Source organism: Anabrus simplex, chromosome 2 (genome assembly GCF_040414725.1).
Source record: "Anabrus simplex isolate iqAnaSimp1 chromosome 2, ASM4041472v1, whole genome shotgun sequence".
Taxonomy (NCBI): Eukaryota; Metazoa; Arthropoda; class Insecta; order Orthoptera; family Tettigoniidae; genus Anabrus; species Anabrus simplex.
The window spans coordinates 340002136-340022528 of record NC_090266.1 but is presented as its reverse complement, the minus strand read 5'-3'; the positions used below and the strand labels follow the sequence as shown (position 1 = coordinate 340022528).

Sequence of the window (20393 nt, the reverse complement as noted above, 5' to 3'; positions counted from 1 at the left end):
AAAACAAATAGCATTATTATTACTTGCAACGAGGTATACATTGGTCAAACATGCCAGTTCATTGGTATTAGTATCAAGGAACACCAATGAAATATCCGTCTCAACAAACCGGACAAGTCAGCTATAGCTGAGCACGCCCTATTGTCGAGTCATGATGTGTTCCAAGGTGTTCAAGCTCTTATCCACACTAGACACTACAGGTCTAGGATTATACAGGAAGCTGTGGAAATATGTAAAAATCCTAACAATTTCAACAGGGACACTGGCTATCAATTAAGTAATACATAGTTGCCAGCCATTAACACTTTCAACACTATCAGTACCATATTTTTACATGGACCCTGGCAGTGAACTGGGTCTTTTTTCTGAATTTTAATGCATTATAACACAAAAGCAAAACGTAGTACATACCCGATTTTTGTATCATACAAAGGCATCAGCCATCCAAATTGAAGATGTTAATCAGGAAGTACATATCTACAGTAATTTAATTACACTAGTCTTATGAAAAAATATAAAAAGATGTACAGAAAAGAATTCATGTTTTAGCCATAAGCCTGCTCAAACAATAAAAACAAATAATTTAATGTGCCTACTTAAGGCACAAATAAACACAATTATATTTGAAATACAAAATTTACCTAATGTATTTAGGAATAACTTAGTTTGTTTTGATATAGCAGCCCTGAAAACATTTGGCTATGCACAGTCCAACCTTGCACTCCTTGCAACACCATCTAAATGAACAAAATAAGCCCAAATTTCTGGAGAGGTGGAGTATTTCTATCATTTGTATTCGGAGTAAAATAATGCAGTCAAAAACTTGCATTCGAAAGTGACGTAACAAATAAAAATATTGCCCAAACTATCACTTGATATATTATGTGGTCTGTAAGGAGAGTCTTCATTGGTGTCATCTATTTCTATACCACTTTTCCCGATAAAATATCCAAGATATCACTATCATTGAGCCGGCATGAGGACATGTTTGTACAGTAACACTGCAGACAACACAAAATATTTGGCGCGCTTAGCAACCGGTAAATCGAGTGCTTTGGTAGTGGTCCCTTTTTATCATTTCAGTTTGAACTTCCCAATAACTGCTGCATTCTAATAGACACTAGATAAACTACAACCACCAAGCAAGGGACAGCAACCGTATGGGATACGTACAACTGTCTAAAAACACATGCGAAAATCATGCCCATATGACATATGGGTGTTGTCCACAACCAGGAAAGCAGTGCGCCCTTATCCATATGGGCATAGTGTTGAAAGTGTTAAGCATTTACGTAAGTAGTTCTCTTCCCTGTCCTTCCACTATCATTATTTTGTTTTGGTGTTTTCCAAATTCGTACGTTCCTCATCACCAGATGGTTCATTCCAGGCTATGTGTTGAGTGTCGTATTTTCATTACTTGTGTACATCTGTTATCTTGCCCCCCCACCTAGACCGACTCTCACTCTGCATCGTCTGTTTTCTCTACACACTTTCTTTCCATTCTTCAGCTCTCTTCTATTCTTCTATCCTGTGAGTCTTTCGTTGCATTTTATTTCCATTTGTTTTGTCTACCACTTACTCTAGACCAACGGAAAGCATTCTTAAATTCAAACCTTCATTATTGGAGAAGTCTTCCTGATGAACAATGAAGATTTTCTTCTGAAGATGCAGAGCAAAGTTCTCTAGGAAATGTAAAGAAATTCACATTGTTTTCTTGATATGGCAAAAGCCCAAAAGCTTATATCATGTCTACAATTACAGGCCCCGAAAGCATCAATCTACACATCTGAAAAAATGTTTAACAACAGATTATGCCTGTAAAAGATACCATTTCAATTAAAATAAAATTTGAATTCAAATTAGTTTTGACAGACATACGAACCTAATGGTTATAGACACTATTTTTATGCCAGAAATCTCCCAGAACAAATCATGCTGCTTCCCTTTGGATCTTTCCCCATTCTTGTATCAAGTAATCTTGATGGGGGTCCCAACTGGAACCATAATCAAATTGGGGTCTTACCACAGCCCTGTCGTAGCCCCTTTCGGTACTTCTTGGAAGGGACTAGTGAGTCAGCCGACCGGGGAGCTCCCAGCTGGCCTGGAAGGCATGACTGGCATTTCCGTGCATTGTTCTCATCAGCTGGTTTACCTGCGAGTTTCTTGGAGATTAAACGAGAATGTTCCGCCTCTAGCCACCTCGCGAATATTCTGTTTCACAACACTGAAGCTATAAAAAGGGAGGCTAGCCTTGGACAGTCAGTCAGAGTAGGTGATAGACTTGGAGTCAGTGTTGGACTCTGTGGTGGAGTCAGTTTGAGACTCAATGTGTTGGAAATCAGTAGCTGGGGTGAGGGCAATAGAGGTGTTGGCTATTGCTAATGTCCCACCAAGGTCTGAACGAGGAGCGAGGGTGGTTGTTGTGTCGGAGTGCCCAGCAAGTAGCTGGATCGAAGACAGCATGGGAAACAGATGACTGTGTACTACCTGAAAGTACTGTGTGTGTTTTTATAGATGGAAGTTCGTCGTGAGTCAGCAAGGGAAGCCACTATTGTGAGTGTGAGGGTAAATGGACCTGTGTTAATATTCGCTGTTGTGATTATTGTCCTGTTGTTGAATACTGTTGAGCTGTTGCTGTTTAGTTTTTCACTGCATGTGACTGTGTGAATTACTGGACTGTATCTGGAGTTGAACCAAGGAATAGTCATCATGTGATATGTAGCCCACAGCCCTGTGTTCAAATCCAGCGGTCTACACACAGCTGCTGTATGAGGTGACTGGACTTCGGGAAGTGAAAGTAAGGTTGAGCCATCCCCAGGTAACAGCAATGGACCAGACCAGACCAGACTGCCTGCTGTCCCATAAGGAAGAGAGACTCATAAATAGACAGCAATTACTACGTGTGGCCATTCATGGTTGAATACATTTGTGTGTGTGTATGTGTGTGCATTTATTGGGTTATGACATTAATAAAATAGGCTGATCTTAACTAAATTGAATGCACTGAACATGAAAATGACAGTGAAAAATTAGTAACATGTCACATTTTTGTGTTATAGAATTTAATTGATACGGTACATTGAATAAATCGGGATTTTTGATCTATTAAAAATTACTGTGTTCTCATTTTAGTATGAAAATTTTCAAGGGTAGCTTAGATATAATAGAACTGGTATATTAATAACTGAGCAACTATTGAGACTTATAAAAACTGTTCTTCATGCAATCAAATAGAGAAAAATAGCTTATTTTTTTCTCTTACATGAACTGGAAACTTCCCTTTGTAAAAGCCAGCAATAATCATCCATCATCAGAGGATCCCATCTTCCTTGATACCATTGCTCCATTGTAGCAATGTCTTGGTGAAATCGCTCTCCTTGCTCATCACTTACAGCCCCTAAGTTCTCAGGAAAGAAGTTCAAATGTGTACGTAAGAAGTGGATCTTCAGCGACATACAGCAGCCCCTTTCTTTGTAGTTTCTTAGTTAACATCTCTATTAATTGGCGATAATTTTCTTCCTTGTGATTTCCTAAAAATCCTTTGACAACAGATGCAAAAGATTTCCATGGTCGTAATTCCTTAGGGTTAAGTTTTTCTAAAAAATGCTGTCCTTCAAAAGTTTTCTAATTTGTGGACCAACAAATATGCCTTCTTTTAATTTAGCATCACTGATTTTAGGGGACAAAGTCTTTAAGTATTGAAAGGCTTCTACACTCCTATCTAGAGCTTTCACAAAAGTTTTGATTAGCCCTAGTTTTATATGCAGAGGCAGAAGAAGTACTTTTTCACGTTTAACTAGTAGAGGATATTTAACATTATGTTCACCAGGAATATACTTGGGGTTATTGTTTTAAGTTCTAATGCTCTCCTCATTAGAACTTAAAACAATAACCCCAGGCAGAAACCTTTTCCTCTGCGACCACCAGTCTCTCGATGCTACATTCCTCCTACCCCACCTTTCCTCAAAGCCTCACAGCAGGACATCCTCCCGCCCTACCTACATCTGCCGCTGTGCCGACTGGCCTGCAATGTGGAATGCCTTCCTTGGAGCCTTCTTGAAATAGCTGATATCGAATCGGCTCTTGACCTGCTGTATAATTGGCTGCAAGCTGCAATTAAAGGCTTCGTACCTGCACAACAGGCTACTACCAGCAAATATCAACACTGGATATCACAAGGGACCAGACTGATACTATTTAATAAGAAGAGAGCTTGGCGCCTTTGGAAAGACTTCCCAAACCCCCACACGCACAATACCTTTGCTAAAATCCCACGCCACGCGAAGTTTATGGTCAGAAGAGACTACAAAACACATGTAGACACTGTCAATGAAAACGTCCGCAGCAATCCCAAGTGCTACTGGAGTCTCATCAACACACGGAGAAGGACGGAGCGGATTCCTGTCAGCATGAACCACAATGATGCAACAGCAGATGGTGCCGATTGCAATGAACTGTTCAACAGGTGTTTCTTCTCCAACTTCTCCCCTGCCTTACAAAACAAACCGGTCCCTCCCGTAGGTATAGTTTCAAACAGAACCCTATCAAGCATAACTACCACACCAAGTGAAGTTCACAACCTTCTTCAAACTCTTCATACCAACAGAGCTACTAGTCCCGACACTATAGATCCTCTTTTCTTAAAAAATACTGCCAGCACCCTTTGCGTCCCTCTCTCTAAATTATTTAACAGATATTTTGCCGTGGGCTATTTTCCTATCACCTGAAAACAGGCAAATATCATTCCACTTCTCAAATCAGGCAACAAATTTAATGTTTCATCTTACCGACCAATTTCTATTCTCCCCACACTATCTTTTATCTTTGAAAAAATTATACACCAGCATCTCCTCGCATTCACCTTGCCCTATATCTCAACCAAGCAGCATGGTTTTCTACCAGGTAGCCCTTGTCTAACACACCTGGCCACTCTGCATAGCTTTGCATCACATGCCATTGCAGCTAAATCACAGCTGGATATCTGCTATGTAGACATTTTGGAAGCTTTCGATTCTGTAGACCATACTCTGTTGCTCCATAAACTCTCCGAACGATTTAATATACATGGCAGTCTTCTGACCTTTCCTGCTGGCTTCCTACATAACCATTGGCAGAAGTGGTAATATCAGGCACTTCATCCTCATGGTTACCAGTCACCTCTGGTGTCCCACAAGGCAGTGCTCTTGGCCCCTTGCTGTTTTCCTCGTTTATGGACGACCTGCCATCCAAACTCAACGAAACAGCGAATACCCTGCTTTTTGTTGATGACTGCAAGATATTTAGGGAGATCAGGAATCCAGCAGATGCAGCTCTGCTACAGTCCTCACTTAATGCCCTCTCAACTGGTGCCATACCTGGAAACTTATCACCAATCCACAAAAATGCAGCCACATGACCATAACACTACGTACATCTCCTCTACCAACATCAAATTACCTACTCGACAAGCCCATCACTGTAGTTACACAACAGCGTGACCTAGGTGTAATATTCGATACAAAATTACAATTTAAGACCCACATAGAAACATATACAACCAAGGCTATGAAATTACTAGGCATTCTCTACCATTTCACAGAAATTTCTGACCCCACTGCTCTTCGTCACTTCTTCCTCACGATCATTCAACCTCTCTTAAACTACTGCTCTCTGATTTGGACAACAGCCTCCCCCTCCAATATTGACCAGTTAGACAGAACAGTATCCTTTTTTGCTGCAATTATTAGGAACAGAAATTCCAAACTCAGAAATCTGTCTATGCAGCAGGTATTAAGGGCAATATGTGTATCACCACTGCACATCAGGCAACAGGTAGCTAACCTGAGTTTCCTCCACGGGATCTTAAATGGGCATTACCGCTCGGAATACCTTGTCTCACTCTTCTCTCTCAGTGTTCCTTCTCGCTCCACCTGAACCAAAGACCTCCACATTTCCCACACTCAGCACTCAATACTTCAACGATCTTTCCTAATCCATCTCCCAACTCTCTTTAACAATATTAATAGGACACAAGAGCATGGACATTCACATGGTTTTCGATTTGGACAGTTGTTATTAGTAGGCTTTGTAACTGATCTTGTCATATTTTGTTATGTTTGTTATATTTTATTATAAAAGTTTACATTTGTTAATTAGTCTGTTGACAGTGCAAGTGAAATTTGTTCAATGTAGCTGTATCTTGTGCTTTGTGAATAAATAAATAAAATAAATAAATAACCTTTTCTGATAGGCCAGTCCTTCACCACATAATGCTGTGCTGTTGATCGACTGTCCCACAAGCACAAACAACAACAAAACTTAGTATACCCTCCTTGTAATCCAAGCAACAAAGCTATTACTTTCAAATTGCCACAAACTGCCCAGCGATGTTCATTATAATTTACTGCATTCAAAATTAGTGACATGTTTTCGTAAGTTCCTTTCATAGCGATTGAATGAACCACTGGAATGGAAGGTTTTGTATTGCCATTGTGTAATAAAACTGCTTTTAAGTTTAGTTTTGATGAATCGATGAACAGTCTCCATTCTTCTGGATTGTATTCAATATCTAATTCATCCATCAGCCTGATCACATTTTTGCATGCACAAACAGAATTTTCCATTGCAAAATAAGTAGTCAGCTTATCATTTCATTTTCTGAACACTGGAATCTTGGTATCTCTTGCTAATAACTAATGTTCCATTCTTGTAATCTAAAACCTAATAGTTCAGCATGATGCTTGGAAAGACCTAAATCCCTAACTAGATCATTAAGTTCTGCCTGTCATATCAGATGAGATGTTTCATGATGTTTGGGAAAGTAGGTAGGATCAGCAGAAGTTGAAGGGTAGTCTGAGGATTCTGATTGTTCATGTTCCTCTGGAATGACATAATCTTGATAGAGACATGAAGCTCTGGACAACGTGGTCCAGATCTTGTGTCTGATGGCAGATTAGGATACACAATGTTACCTTTAGTTTTTCTTGAAAATCCCTTTGTTTTGGTAATACAGAAGTAACAATTTTCCAGATGACTGGTAGGCTGTTGCCAAATCATTGGAACAGAAAAAGACATATTGTTATGTGTCCCCCGAAACCATTCTGTTAACTTCATGTAACACGTTACACAACACAAATGTGGTGCCCAATTTTTATCTTGATCACCTACTTTACAGCCAAACTACAAGTGATGTGCTTTTTTACACTGTCCGTAATTAATCGGCATTGTGAAAAGCTTTATAATGAGGATGACTGCTCGGAGGAAGAAAGAGATAAGAAAATGGAAATAATAGATGGAGAAAAAGAAGAGAACCCAATAACATGGTTGGAACTTGAAAGGGCAGTGAAAGTAATGACCAAAGGTAAAGCAAGTGGAAAAGACAAATTCAATGCTGATATGATTAAGGCCGTAGGAAGCATTTGGACTACAGTGGCTATACAGAGCCCTCAATGCCATATGGAAGGATGAAAGGATACCTGAAGATTGGCAACAAGGAAGCATTGTACCACTGTTCAAAAAAGAAAATAGGAAGAAATGTGAAAATTATCACATGGGCTAAAAATACTGGTAATGGAGAAAGTCATAGACAAAAGACTGAGGGATATAATAGAAACACAATTAGAGGAAGAACAATATGTCTTTAGACCAAATATATCAACAATAGACTTGATATTTACAGTGCAAACAATGATGGAAAAACATCTGGAAAGGAACAAGGAAATTATATTCGTATTTTTAGATTTGGAAAAAGCTTGTGATACAATTAAGAGAAAACATGTATGGGAATGCCTACTGAAAAGGAATGTATCAAAATCATTAGTTAACAAAATAAAAATGTTGTATCATGAGAGTAAAGGCAGTGCACAAGTGGGGAGTGGTGACTGAAGTATTTTATACAAAAAAAGGTCTCAGGCAAGGAAGTGCACTGTCGCCATTATTGTTTATCATACTGATGCATGAAATCATACAATGTGTAAAACAGAGTATCAGTAGTGATGAAGTGAATGTTTTGGTATTTGCAGATGATGTGGTGATTTGGGGAAAGGGAGAAAAGGAAGTACAAAGGAGACTGGACATTTGGAATGAAAATCCGAAGGAGTTTGGAATGGTAATTATTAAAAAGAAAACTGTAGTCATGCACTGTGGAAAAGAGAAAAAGAGAAGCCAAGTGAACATAGATGGAGAACAGTTAGAGAATCTAGAACAGTTTACATATCCAGGTAGCGTTATTAATGGAAGTAATGAAATCAACCCTGAAATTAATGATGATGATGCTTGTTGTTTAAAGGGGCCTAACATTGAAGGTCATCGGCCCCCTGAAATTAATAACAGACTAAGTAAATGTACAACATTTTATCATCAAGTCAGAGAGCTTTTATGGGATGACAAAGTACCCAAGAGAATGAAATTACTGTTATATAAACAGTATTTCATACCAATTGTAACATACGGACTAGAAACGCTGGTAACTAATAAGAGACAAGATAGTAAGATCCAAGCAGTAGAAATGAAATTTTTAAGAACATTGGTTTAAAAGACAAAAAGAGATTGAATTCAAAATATTAAAATCAGAGAAGAGCTAAATATAGAACTGATTTATAGAACATACAGAAAGCAAGGAAAGGGTAGCAAGAAGGGAATTGGAAAGAGAAGTTAAGGGAAAGAGACCAGTTGGAAGACTGAGAAGAAGGTGGATGGATCAGATTTGGAAGGACATTAGAGACACTGGATTGGATGTGGCGGAAGTAATGGAGCAGGAAAAGTGGAAGGACAGAAAGGAGTGGAGGACGCTTGTTAACCACACCCAGGCGACCGGAGTGGAACTTTGATGATGATGATGATGATGTGATTTCAAAGTTAATTCCCCACAAACATAGCAGAAACTATTTGGAGAATTTTTACATGAACAACGATTGCGATCCATTTAACACTATAACAGAATAACTAGTACTACTCGCAACACTTCCACAATCAGGACTAAACGTTCCTTGTCTCACAATACAACAGCAACCAACCGTATTTTCACAGGCAGTTATAGCCGGATGCACCTACCCTCCATGCAGGTGCATAGTAAGGGTAATAAAATAACAAACCACCGCAAGGGGTAACACTCATTCAAACCACAAAAAAGAAAGTATGTTTCAAATGGTACTTTAAAAGAACGGAAGTTATACGTATTTGTGTAAAAGATCCATGTTAAAGAACACAACCTCTTTCAAAATGGGTAGGTTTTAACACATTTTTATATGATCCGCTAACAAAAAATATGAGTTTATAAAAAATGTGATATGTAGGTAATTTTCCAAGGCCATATTCATAATCAGGACATACAAATTACCTAAAAATAGTTATTCTTGTCTATGTTATGAACACCTTGTTGAGTAGTGTTATTATTATTAACTAGATAGATAAGCCCAAACAGAAGATGTGTGTGCTGGTTTCTTTTTGTGAAAAGCACGAGCAGTGTGAAGGAATGAAGGAAGAAAGGAAGGAAAGCAGATTGGATAGGAAAGGACTATGATCAGGAAGGAAGCAACTGTGGTCTTAATTAATGTACAGCCCCAGCATTCGCTTGGTATGAAAATGGGAAACCACGTAAAACTAATTCAGGGCTGCTGCTCTCCTGAATGCAAGCTGAGAGCTACGTGACCAAACTACGCAGCCACTCGCTCCGTCCTTTCTGCATTGTTCCCAAACACCTGATTGTCTTATCAAATAACTCTGCATCAGCATTACCCCATCCAGGTCTCTAAAACAAACAAAAAAAACCCATCAAGTTGCTTATCATCTTTAGAGATGAGCCTTATACCTACAATTTCATGTTTCCCATCTTTAGTTTTTTCCTAGCTTATACAAAAATTTACCAGTATGAATACTCCCCCTCCTACCATGTCAACCCTGTCTCTACAATAAACACTCCCATTATGTGAGAAAATTTAACTATATGTTAATTATTAAGTATAGGGGAACCTGTGGTAATCGGAACATTATCATATAAATATCATATGTAGGAAAATAAAATACAAAATGATAGGGTAATTAGAAAATACTCTTGCACAAATTGAGTAACATTCTATAATGTGTGGGAATGCAGAAATATCATTAGTTACTTTTTGGTATTTATATGATAATGTTCTAATTACCCCAGGTTCCCCTACATGCTTACTTCCAAAGGTATGGAAAATTTTATCAATTTTTAGCAATAACAGACTGATGCTACCTTTCTATTGTTAGAACCAAGAAAGGAATTCAACTTTGCATTCAGGGTCACTGGGCAGTTAAAGAGAACACAAAAGTAGTGAACCCCTATACCTACATAGCAACTGCCCAAAAAGACGAGCATATCGTAACTTACCAAGTATTGCATAGCTCAAAGCAACATTGAAGACAGTGGTTAAGGAACGACCTATATAGTAGAACCCAACATCAACATACTTCAGGCATAAATTATTGAATGCAATCATCCCTGTAAAGAGGATGGAGACAGCAATAACCTGAAAAATAAAAGAAATCGCAATTATTAGTAGATATTGTGAATTTCAAGGAATATGTGGGAAGATGAGTGAATCCAAAAATGGAGTTGGTCTCCTCCTTCACAAAGATTTAGATGTACAGACAGATGTCACCACTGTGAATGACAGGTTATGAGATGGAAATGTGCATCACACTTTATTTCTAGTATATGTACCTCAAACAGGATGTACCACAGATGAGAAAGAAGAATTCCTTACTGAACTTAAAGAACAAACAACAGAGGAGAACATTATAATTATGGGTGATCTGAATGCTCAAGTTGGTAAAGAGAGAGAAGGTTGTGAAAGCATTATTGGACCTCATGGCTTTGGGAACAGAAACTCTGAAGGGGACAACATGATTGATTTCTGTGTGCAAAACAACTTAGAAAAGAGAGAGTCATAAAATAACAAGATACAGTTGGGATGGAAAGCTCAAGACTGTGGTAGATTACATCATCATTGATGGCACAGCTTGGTCGCTATGTTAGTGATGTGAAAGTCACACCCAGTGAGTGTCAAGATAGCGACCACCGGCTATTAATAACTCATCTTAAAGAGGCCCATGTCCCCAAAGCTAAGTGCATGAAAATGACAAAGGTCAAGACCTGGTTGTTCAAGGACTCGGAGAAGAAAGAGATATACCAAGCAAGTGTAACAACAAAATTACCCAAAACTGAGATTAGAGGAGTAGAAGATGAATGGTCCTTGTTCAAGGAAACTCTTGTAAAGGAAGCTGAGGAAATGTGTGGGAAAACAAGTACAAAACCGATAGAGAAGTAAATACCTTGGTGGAATGATCAAGTGATGACAGCACTAAAAGAAAAAAATATGCTGAAAAGAAAATTAGATCAAGCAAAACAAAAATGGGCAATAGAAGAAATGAGGTAGAAATTGAAGAGCGAGCACAAGAATATCGGACCAGGAGGTTGGCTGTAAAATGACTAATCCAAGAAGAAAAGAAAAAAAATGCTGGTATGTGGGATGACTTTACTACCAGGATAGAGGAAGACTGTCATTACCATATAAAGCAGTAAAAAGTAAAAGAAGTGAATATGGAAACATCCTTGCACTGGAAACAAATGAACTGTTGGTCGCCAAGTGATGTAAGTCAGATATTATCGCAGTTGAGTTTTTAGCGCTAACGTATTCTCCACATCACGAAGGACTTAGCAGACACGTGAAGAAAGGGCATAGTGCCACCAGAGAGCATTACAAGTTTGAGTACACTAACATTCCTCGCATGTGTTTTGTGCCTAGTGAAGGAAGTCAGTTCCCGCTACTAGCAGCTTGTGAGCGGTCAGGAGACGTGACATGTGCAACCTATTCCATTTACACGGTATTACTCTGCGTTTAATGGAGGCAGAAGACACTCCACAGACAATGGTTCATAAACGTGTTCGGAAGCTGGAAGGTTATGCCAGGGAAATGGCATAGGTTAGACAGAATGCTGGTCAGAGCTATAAAAACAGAAGTCGTATTATACAACTTTAAAAAGTATGTAATATGAGTGACTGTAAGTGCCCTAAAAAGGAACATGCTATAGAGGACGTGTCACAAAAGTACCTTCACAGTTTGTGGAATATAGGCAATTTTAGTCAAGAGAATGCCTATCTGTGTGGTTTGATACAGTAAGTACCTGTGAAGATTAAGCAACCATGCGACAACAGCAGACCTGAAAAAACAGTGCTATGAATATTTAGACTCTAAAAATGGATGACTGTTCTATTCATGTGTGTAAAAAAACAAACTATTTTTACAGACATTTGCTATTTCAGATGGCTGTGTCACTAGGCTATTAAATGGTACACAGATGGGAGGTCACGTGGTGAAGACAGAAGAGGAAAGAAACCTGATCCCTTCAAATAAGAGAACACATTATTTGACAACATATTGCATCATTCCTGTGTTACAAGTCACAGTATATGAGAGTGAATAACCAACACTATAAATATCTGTCTAGTGATCTTGACATTCACAAAATGTACCATTTGTACAAGGAAAAATGCCTTGAAAATAGTAAAGAACCAGCCAAGGAATCCTTTTATTGCCATATCTTTAATAGTTTTAATCTGCACATCATGTCACCAAAGAAAGATACCTTCAAACATTGTGATCGTATAAAATATGAGTTGATGTTGTGTTTCGAAATCCCTAAGGGGTTGAAAGGGAGCAAATTGAGGCAAACCATGAACTTCACCTGCAGAAAGCTGAGTCTGGTACAAAATGTACCACTTGTACAAGGAAAAATGCCTTGAAAATAGCACAGAACCAGCCAAGGAATCCTTTTATTGTCATATCTTTAATACATGTTTTAATCTGCACATCATGTCACCAAAGAAAGATACCTGCAAACATTGTTGTTCCGAGGGTACTGTGGAACAGCAGAGGTGAAAGGAGGTGCGGGTTGGAATAGGTCTCAACTACCAAATTAAAGTTAATTTAAAACTTTAACAAAGGTTATATTTTCTCTTCAAAATCAACAAATAACAGTAAACAACATTCAACAATTTCCACTAGGTGAAATAACAATGAAAGTCAGGTACAAAATGATTTTTCCCATCAGGGGTTTTTTTACCAAGTTTTGGTCTTCGAGCCCCACAGCCCCACACTCACAACCTTTGAGCGAATAGCTCAACTTTACCCAGTTACCAAATGAACAAAGGAGCAGAAAACCCCATCATTCCAAGGAGCACTTGCCCCTAATTACAATGTTAAGCCTCCAAGAGGCACGCAGAGATCAAATTAGGAAAGAGCAGACCTGATCTTAATTTTACAAGCCTATCAAAGGCCACAACCAACTTCACTCCTAACTGCCCTCAAGGCACACATACAGTGAAACAGGGGTATCTTGTACCCAACCTACAGGGCCTTCACATGAAGAAAACAAAACATCAGGTTAAGTTACTGGCCCATAATGCAAAAATAGAATGGAGGCGATAACTTGCACTCCTACACCAAGTTTTGTCAAAACCTATGTGGCGCTAGGCTGATGATACAGGGGCTAATCCCAATCTATGGAGGTGACTAGTCAGCAAATAAGTTTAAGACTTTAAGAAGGAAGAGAAAAACGGTTACGAAAACATAGTCACCTCAAAATTCAAAATGAAGGGGAGTTCGAGAGGGTGAAGCACTCTCTATCCCCGCTTTACAGACTTGTAATTTGTAGATGGACAGAAAAGAATTTACATTTTAAAAGGGTAGGTTACATACTAAAGGTTTCGAACCCTCCCCGAGAGTTAAACTGCTGAGCTAGCAAGAAATAAAGATGTTAACAGGCCATTACCTTGTTGATGAACTGCTGTCCGAAGAAAGAGACGCTTCCCGCCCCCTGCTACATAATCACACACTAAGCAAGTTGTCGATGAAGTGGCACCAAGACAAGAAAATCAGCAGTTTATATACCCTCGTGGAACATTCGAGACCTTTCCTGAATGATAACAACCCACCCACAAACTTTTATTGGCTACCAGCAAAAACTAATATACAAGACGATGAAGAAACAACTTATTGGTGGAAAATTAATTACAGAAATTTATGATTGGCTAATTTCAAAACTGGCGGAAGGAAAGGATTATATTGCCAACCCACAAACCACAGAACAAAATTTGGTAAAAATAAAACTTAGGAATACAATATTTTTTCAAGAAAGTTCATTCCATTGCACCAGAGTGTGTTACCATAGTTTGGCTAGCGACATCTGTTAGAGAATGTTCAAACTTCTTGATACGGAGCAAACAAACACAAATCAAAATAGACACAGTTCAGAACACTTCAAGATTACCAAATTTACAGTAGTGACATCTTCCGAGAAACCGTTGAGTTAATACAGTTTGTTAAAGTTCAGGGTTTCTCCTGTAGAGAGGTTTCAACTGGCGCAATATTTGAATTCGCGGCGTGGAGGTGTACTGCCCGGTACAATTGTGATCATATAAAATACAAGTTGAACTTGTGTTCGAGATCCCTGAGGGGTTGAAAGGAATGAAATTGAAGCAAACCAGGAACTTCAGCTACAGAAAGCTGAGAGCGGCTGTCAGTCTATGAAAGACCTGCAGACGGAGGAGGCAAGACGAAAAGCAAAAAAAGTCATGGGATTTCTTAGGAGGAACCTAAAAGGCTTCATATCAGGGGCCCTACGAACAGCCTACCTCAGTATTGTAAGACCCATACTAACCTATGGTTTTCCTGCCTGGAGTCCCACCACTGTCACAAATCTAAACAAACTTCAAAAAATACAGAATCGGGAAGAAAGGCTGATAAATGATAACTTACTGCTCCCATCTTCATCTGGCTAACCTCCCCTCAATAGAAACCATTGTCAAAAGAATCGACTTGATCTTCCTCCAAAAATCACTTTCCAGCTCCATTAACCTTGACCCGTTTCGCCGCCTTTCCCTGTCCTTTTGCTCCATCCGCAGAGGTGTTAATCTTGTCCCTCCATTTGCCCGTACTACCCCTTACCAATCCGGTTACTACGGCCGCTCCACACGTCTCTGGAATGAGCTACCACCTAAAATAAAAGCCTTGCCTCTAACGCAGTTTACAAACCAAGTAAAAAGATGTAAATCTCTGTGTACAGGGACGGGAGTGAAAGGGAGAGAAAGTGTCGTTGAGTGAATTAACTACTGTACGAGTGTAAATATGTGAATAATGGAATATATATATATATATATAAAATAGCATGTACTGACTGACTGACTGACGGACTCATAATCGCCGAGCCAAAACTACTGGACATAAAGAAACAAACTTTTGAGGATACATCTATATTAAAGTGTAGGTGCTCACTAAGGGAGGACTTGTGGATATTCCGTCACTAAGGGGGTGAAAAAAGGTGTGAATTGTTTAAATGAGTCCACCTATATCCCAAAAACTTAAAACTGTACAGACGTAAAAATTGGTATTTGGAATCTCCTTTAATTTTTTTTTTGCTAGCGGCTTTAAGTCGCACCGACACAGATAGGTCTTATGGCGATGATGGGATAGGAAAGGTCTAGGAGTTGGAAGGAAGTGGCTGTGGCCTTAATTAAAGTACACCCCCAGCATTTGCTTGGTGTGAAAATGGGAAACCATGGAAAACCATCATCTTCAGGGCTGCCGACAGTGGGATTCAAACCCACTATCTCCCAGATGCAAGCTCACAGCTGCGCACCCCTAACCACTCGGCCAACTCGCCCAATCCTTTAAAAATAAAGAGGGCATATTTTTTTATTTTCGGAAAATACCATTACGGGGGGGTGAAACAGGGCGAAAATGGGTTGAATATCTTTTATGAGGATACTTATATCTCAAAACTGAAGATGTTACAGGCATGAAAATTAGTATTTGGAATCACCTTTAAAAATAAAGAAAAACATATTTTTTTGTTTTTGGAAAACCCAATTAATGGGGGTTGAACAGGAGTGATAACGGGGGTGAATTTTTGAAAAGACTATATCCAGATTATATCTCAGAAACATAACATGTTACAGACTTGAAATTTGGTATTTGGAATCTCCTGTAAAAGTAAAGAAACAGATGATTTTTTTTTTTGGAAAATCCACTTAAAGGGAACACTTTGGGGGGGGGGGGGAGGCAGGTAAAAAGGACTGATAAGGGGATTGGAGTGAATGTTTAAAATTAGTGTACCTACCGTATATTTCAAAAACCTAACATGTTACAGATGTGAAAATTGGTATTTTTAATCTTTTAAAAAATACACATGTATTTTCATTTTCAGGATAAAACACTTAAGAGAGTGGGGGGTTAAAGGACTGGAAACAGGGTTGAATTCTTATTAGGATATTGATATCTCATAAACTGAAGATGTTATAGACTTGAAAATTGGTAGTATTTGGAGTCTCATTTAAAAATAAAGAAATACATATGTTTTTGTTTTCAGAAAATCCACTTGGGGGAGGTGAAAGAATTGGAAAATGAGTTGAATTCTTTGTATGAAGATACTTATATCTCGAAAAGTAAAGATGTTGCAGATGTGGAAATTGGTATTTGGAATCTCCTTTAAAAACAAAGAAACATGTATTCTTTTGTTTTATAAAAATCCACTTAAGGGGGAATGAAAGAATTGAAACATTAGTTGAGTTATTTGTATGAGGATACTTATATCTAAAATAAAACTAAAGATGTTACAGGCATGAAAGTTGGTATTTGAAATCTCCTTTGAAAATAAAATCCATGCTTTTTGGGGGAAAAATTAACTTGGTCGGGGGGGGGGGGGGGGGCGTGGGGTTGTGAAATAGGAGTTGAATTCTTTTCATGTGGATACATATATCTCAAAAACCAAAGATGTTACAGTCATGATAATTGGTTTGTGGATGCTTTTTTTTTTTTTTTTTTTTTGGAAAATTCACTTAAGGGGGAGGGTGAGAGGAAGCGAGAAGAATGAATTATTTTTATGGGAATACTTATATCTCAAAAAATGAAGGTTACAGACATGAAAATTGGTATTTGGAATCCCCTTTAAAAATAAAGAAACATGTCTTCTTTTGTTTCCTAAAAATCTCCTTAAGGGGGGAGGGAAATTAAAAAATTTGTTGAATTATTTGTATGAGGATACTTACATCTAAAATAATTGAAGATGCTACAGACATGAACATTGGTATTCGGAATCTCCTTTAAAAATAAACATGTATTTTTTGTTTACGGAAAGTCCACTTAAGGGGCAGAGGGTGGAGAGAAGTGAAGAAGTTGAAATGTTTTTATGATGACACTTATATCTCAAAAACTGAAGATGTTACAGACGTGAAAACTGGTATTTGCAATCTCCTTTAAAAATAAAGAAACCCATATTTTTTGTTTTCGGAAAATGCACTTTAGGAGCTGAAAAGAATAGAAAAAGTGAGTGAATGTATAAAATGAGTACCGGTACCAGTATATGTACAGTACATGTCAAAAACTTAACATGTTACAGACATGAAACTTGGTATTTGGAAAGTCTTTTAAAAATACTGGAACATGTACTTTTGTTTTTGGAAAAGGCACGTAACAGGGGTGAAAAGAAGTGAAAAGGAGTTGAATTATTTTTATGAGGATACTTATATCTCAAAACTCAGGACGTTACAGACATGAAAATTGGTATTTGGAATCTCCTCTAAAAGTAAATTGACATGTATTTTTTTTTTGTTTTGTTTTTGGAAAATTTACTTAGGTGGGGGAAGGACTGATAAAAGGGTTGAATTATTTTTATGGGGATACTTAGGCCTATATCTCAAAAACTAAAGATGTTACAGACATGGAAATATGTATTTGGAATCTCCTTCTAAAATAAAGAAACATGTAAATTTTTGTTTTTTGTTTTCAACTTGAAAGAAGACTTTTTCCCACATGTACAGTTCTATGTCACATGGTCATCTTAGCCCCAACAGGCAATACCATAAACGTGGTTTACAAAGAGTTTCTGGGGTAAATGAAACTCAAATTTTCGTTGAGTTTCTGTACTTCAGGGATTTTCAGATAATGTCTTAGTACAGTACCGAGGAACAATTACTTTTATCAATTTACGAAATCTACGTGAGCAAAGCCATGGGTAACTGCTAGTTATTGTATATATTACCTTAGTAGGTCTGTGAAGCAACTAATGTACATGGGGCTTGCCCTTTTTCACTAGACCATTCATATAATCTGTATGATTCGTGGTAAATAATAATAATAATAATAATAATAATAATAATAATAATAATAATAATAATAATAATAATAATAATAATAATAATAATAATAATAATAATAATAATAATAATAATAATAATAATAATAATAATAATAATAATAATAATAATAATAATAATAATAATAATACAGAGAATGGACAACAACAGACTTAAAAAGAAAATCTTTGATGTAGTAAACAGTTCAACCAAAAAAACAAATTAGTATCATGAAATAAAGGAAGACTTAAGGCAGGTGGGGATCAATGGTCAAATGATAGGAGACAAAAAAGAATTCAGAAACAAAATTAGGAATACAAAATTTATAGTAAATGAGAAGAAGAAGACAGGAACATTGTGGACAGAACAAAGGAAACAGGAGCCCAGCCAAAGGATGAAGAGATTTTGGGAAGAGAAGAGGAAGAACGGAAAGAAATGGAAATTGTGTCATCATGAGATATTCGAGTTCAAACACTGTCCATAAGGGCAAAAATGATATGAATGAATGAATGAATGAATGAATGAATAATCATGCCATGAAAAATGAAGGAATGTGTGTGTGTTCCATCAACTTTCAGAAATGAAATGAAATGGCGTATGGCTTTTAGTGCCGGGAGTGTCCGAGGACATGTTCGGCTCGCCAGATGCAGGTCTTTTGATTTGACTCCCGTAGGCGACCTGCGCGTCGTGATGAGGGTGAAATGATGATGAAGACGACACATACACCCAGGCCCCATGCCAGTGAATTTAACCAATTAAGGTTAAAATTCCCGACCCTGCCGGGAATCGAACCCAGGACTCCTGTGACCAAAGGCCAGCACACTAACCATTTAGCCATGGAGCTGGACAACTTTCAGAAAGCTTTACCTTCTCCAGTGTTTACTGTCTCTGATGCTTATTATAAAAGGAACATATATTGTTATAACTGTGGTAAACACAATTTAGTTACAGATCAAGGGTACTTTTATGTGTGGGATTGTAGCTTCACAAGGTTCCCCAGAAATAACATCATGTCAAAAACAACACATCAAAAATACTTCTGTTAGAGAGAGAGAACACTTAGTTGTTTACAGTGACATGTGTACAGAACAAAACAGAAATATAAAACTATCCCTGTCCTTAATGAGACTAATGAAAATGTGCAGACATGAAGTTGAAAACAATAGATCAGAAATTATTAGTTTCAGGACATTCTGATATTGGCAGTGTGGAAAAGGCTGCTAAAGGAAAGACTATCTATGTGCCTACAGACTGATTTCTGGTCATGGCTTCAGCTCGAGGAAAGAAGACATTCAGTATTATTGAAATGAAAAGGGAAATGTTTTTTTCAACAAAAGCACTAGAGAGCAGTATTACAAAGTGAAAGACCAACACAGAAAAGTCTCCAGTTAACTGGTTGGAAATTCAGTGGCTCCATTATGAACGTAAGAGACCATTCCAAATACTATACAAGCAAACACTGGATGCAGACATGCCATTCATGATTCTTGATATCTACCCCACTCCACGTTGGGGTCGACCGTGAAATGGACCTTTACGAGCTATTTGTTTGGAACACCTCTATAGTCAGCAGGGGGCAATATCAACAAAAAAGAAACAAGATATGCTTGATCTTCTGAAATACATTCCACCAAATCATCATGCATTTTTTATGTCTTTTACTATGGCAGAAGGGGTTGAGGACAATGGACCTCTAATGCACTATTTAGAATAATACAGTATTCACTTAATCATGGAAGGTCTATAGTTTCTTTATGTTAAATATTTCATAATGACTCAAGTACATCAATATTACGGGCATAAGAAATACTGTTTTTATTTTCACTTGTTTTGTTTCTAAGCATATTATATCAGTTACATAATTTTGTTAACAATATGACATCAATGTATTTCTGGAATAATAAATAATAAATGTGTTTACTTTCAAATGTTTGTATTTTTTAATTTTGTTTCCACGTGCAATTACTTATTCAGTAAATGTTCTTTATTCAGAACGTCCTCTTAATCCTCATTCTTCCTAAATATTTCAGCACCAGTAGTGAGCAAAGGCACCAGAATTTTTAAACATGTACAATAGTTTAAACCGAATTTCCTCAAAATGAGTATTTATGACTTACACTACTTGGTGACTAAGCAGTCCAAATGATGGCAGTTTGTTAAGAACAGAGGAAGGGATCAGAGATGAAATGAAGAGGTACTTCAGCATGTTGTTAAATGGAGATGGAGACACCACCACTACCTGTAGAATAGATGTAAT

The 20393-nt window shown here is 37.7% G+C and overlaps 1 protein-coding gene across 1 annotated transcript in view; it reads right to left on the bottom strand.

Annotated features, from left to right (window-relative positions):
- The window catches only part of LOC136862813 (GDP-fucose transporter 1), a 108397-nt gene that overhangs the window by 24543 nt on the left and 63461 nt on the right, over positions 1 to 20393 (bottom strand). Inside the window, exon 3 of the mRNA XM_067139073.2 lies at positions 10334 to 10472. Coding sequence (XP_066995174.2) covers positions 10334 to 10472 — 139 coding nt within the window. The remainder of the gene's footprint in view (positions 1 to 10333; positions 10473 to 20393) is intronic.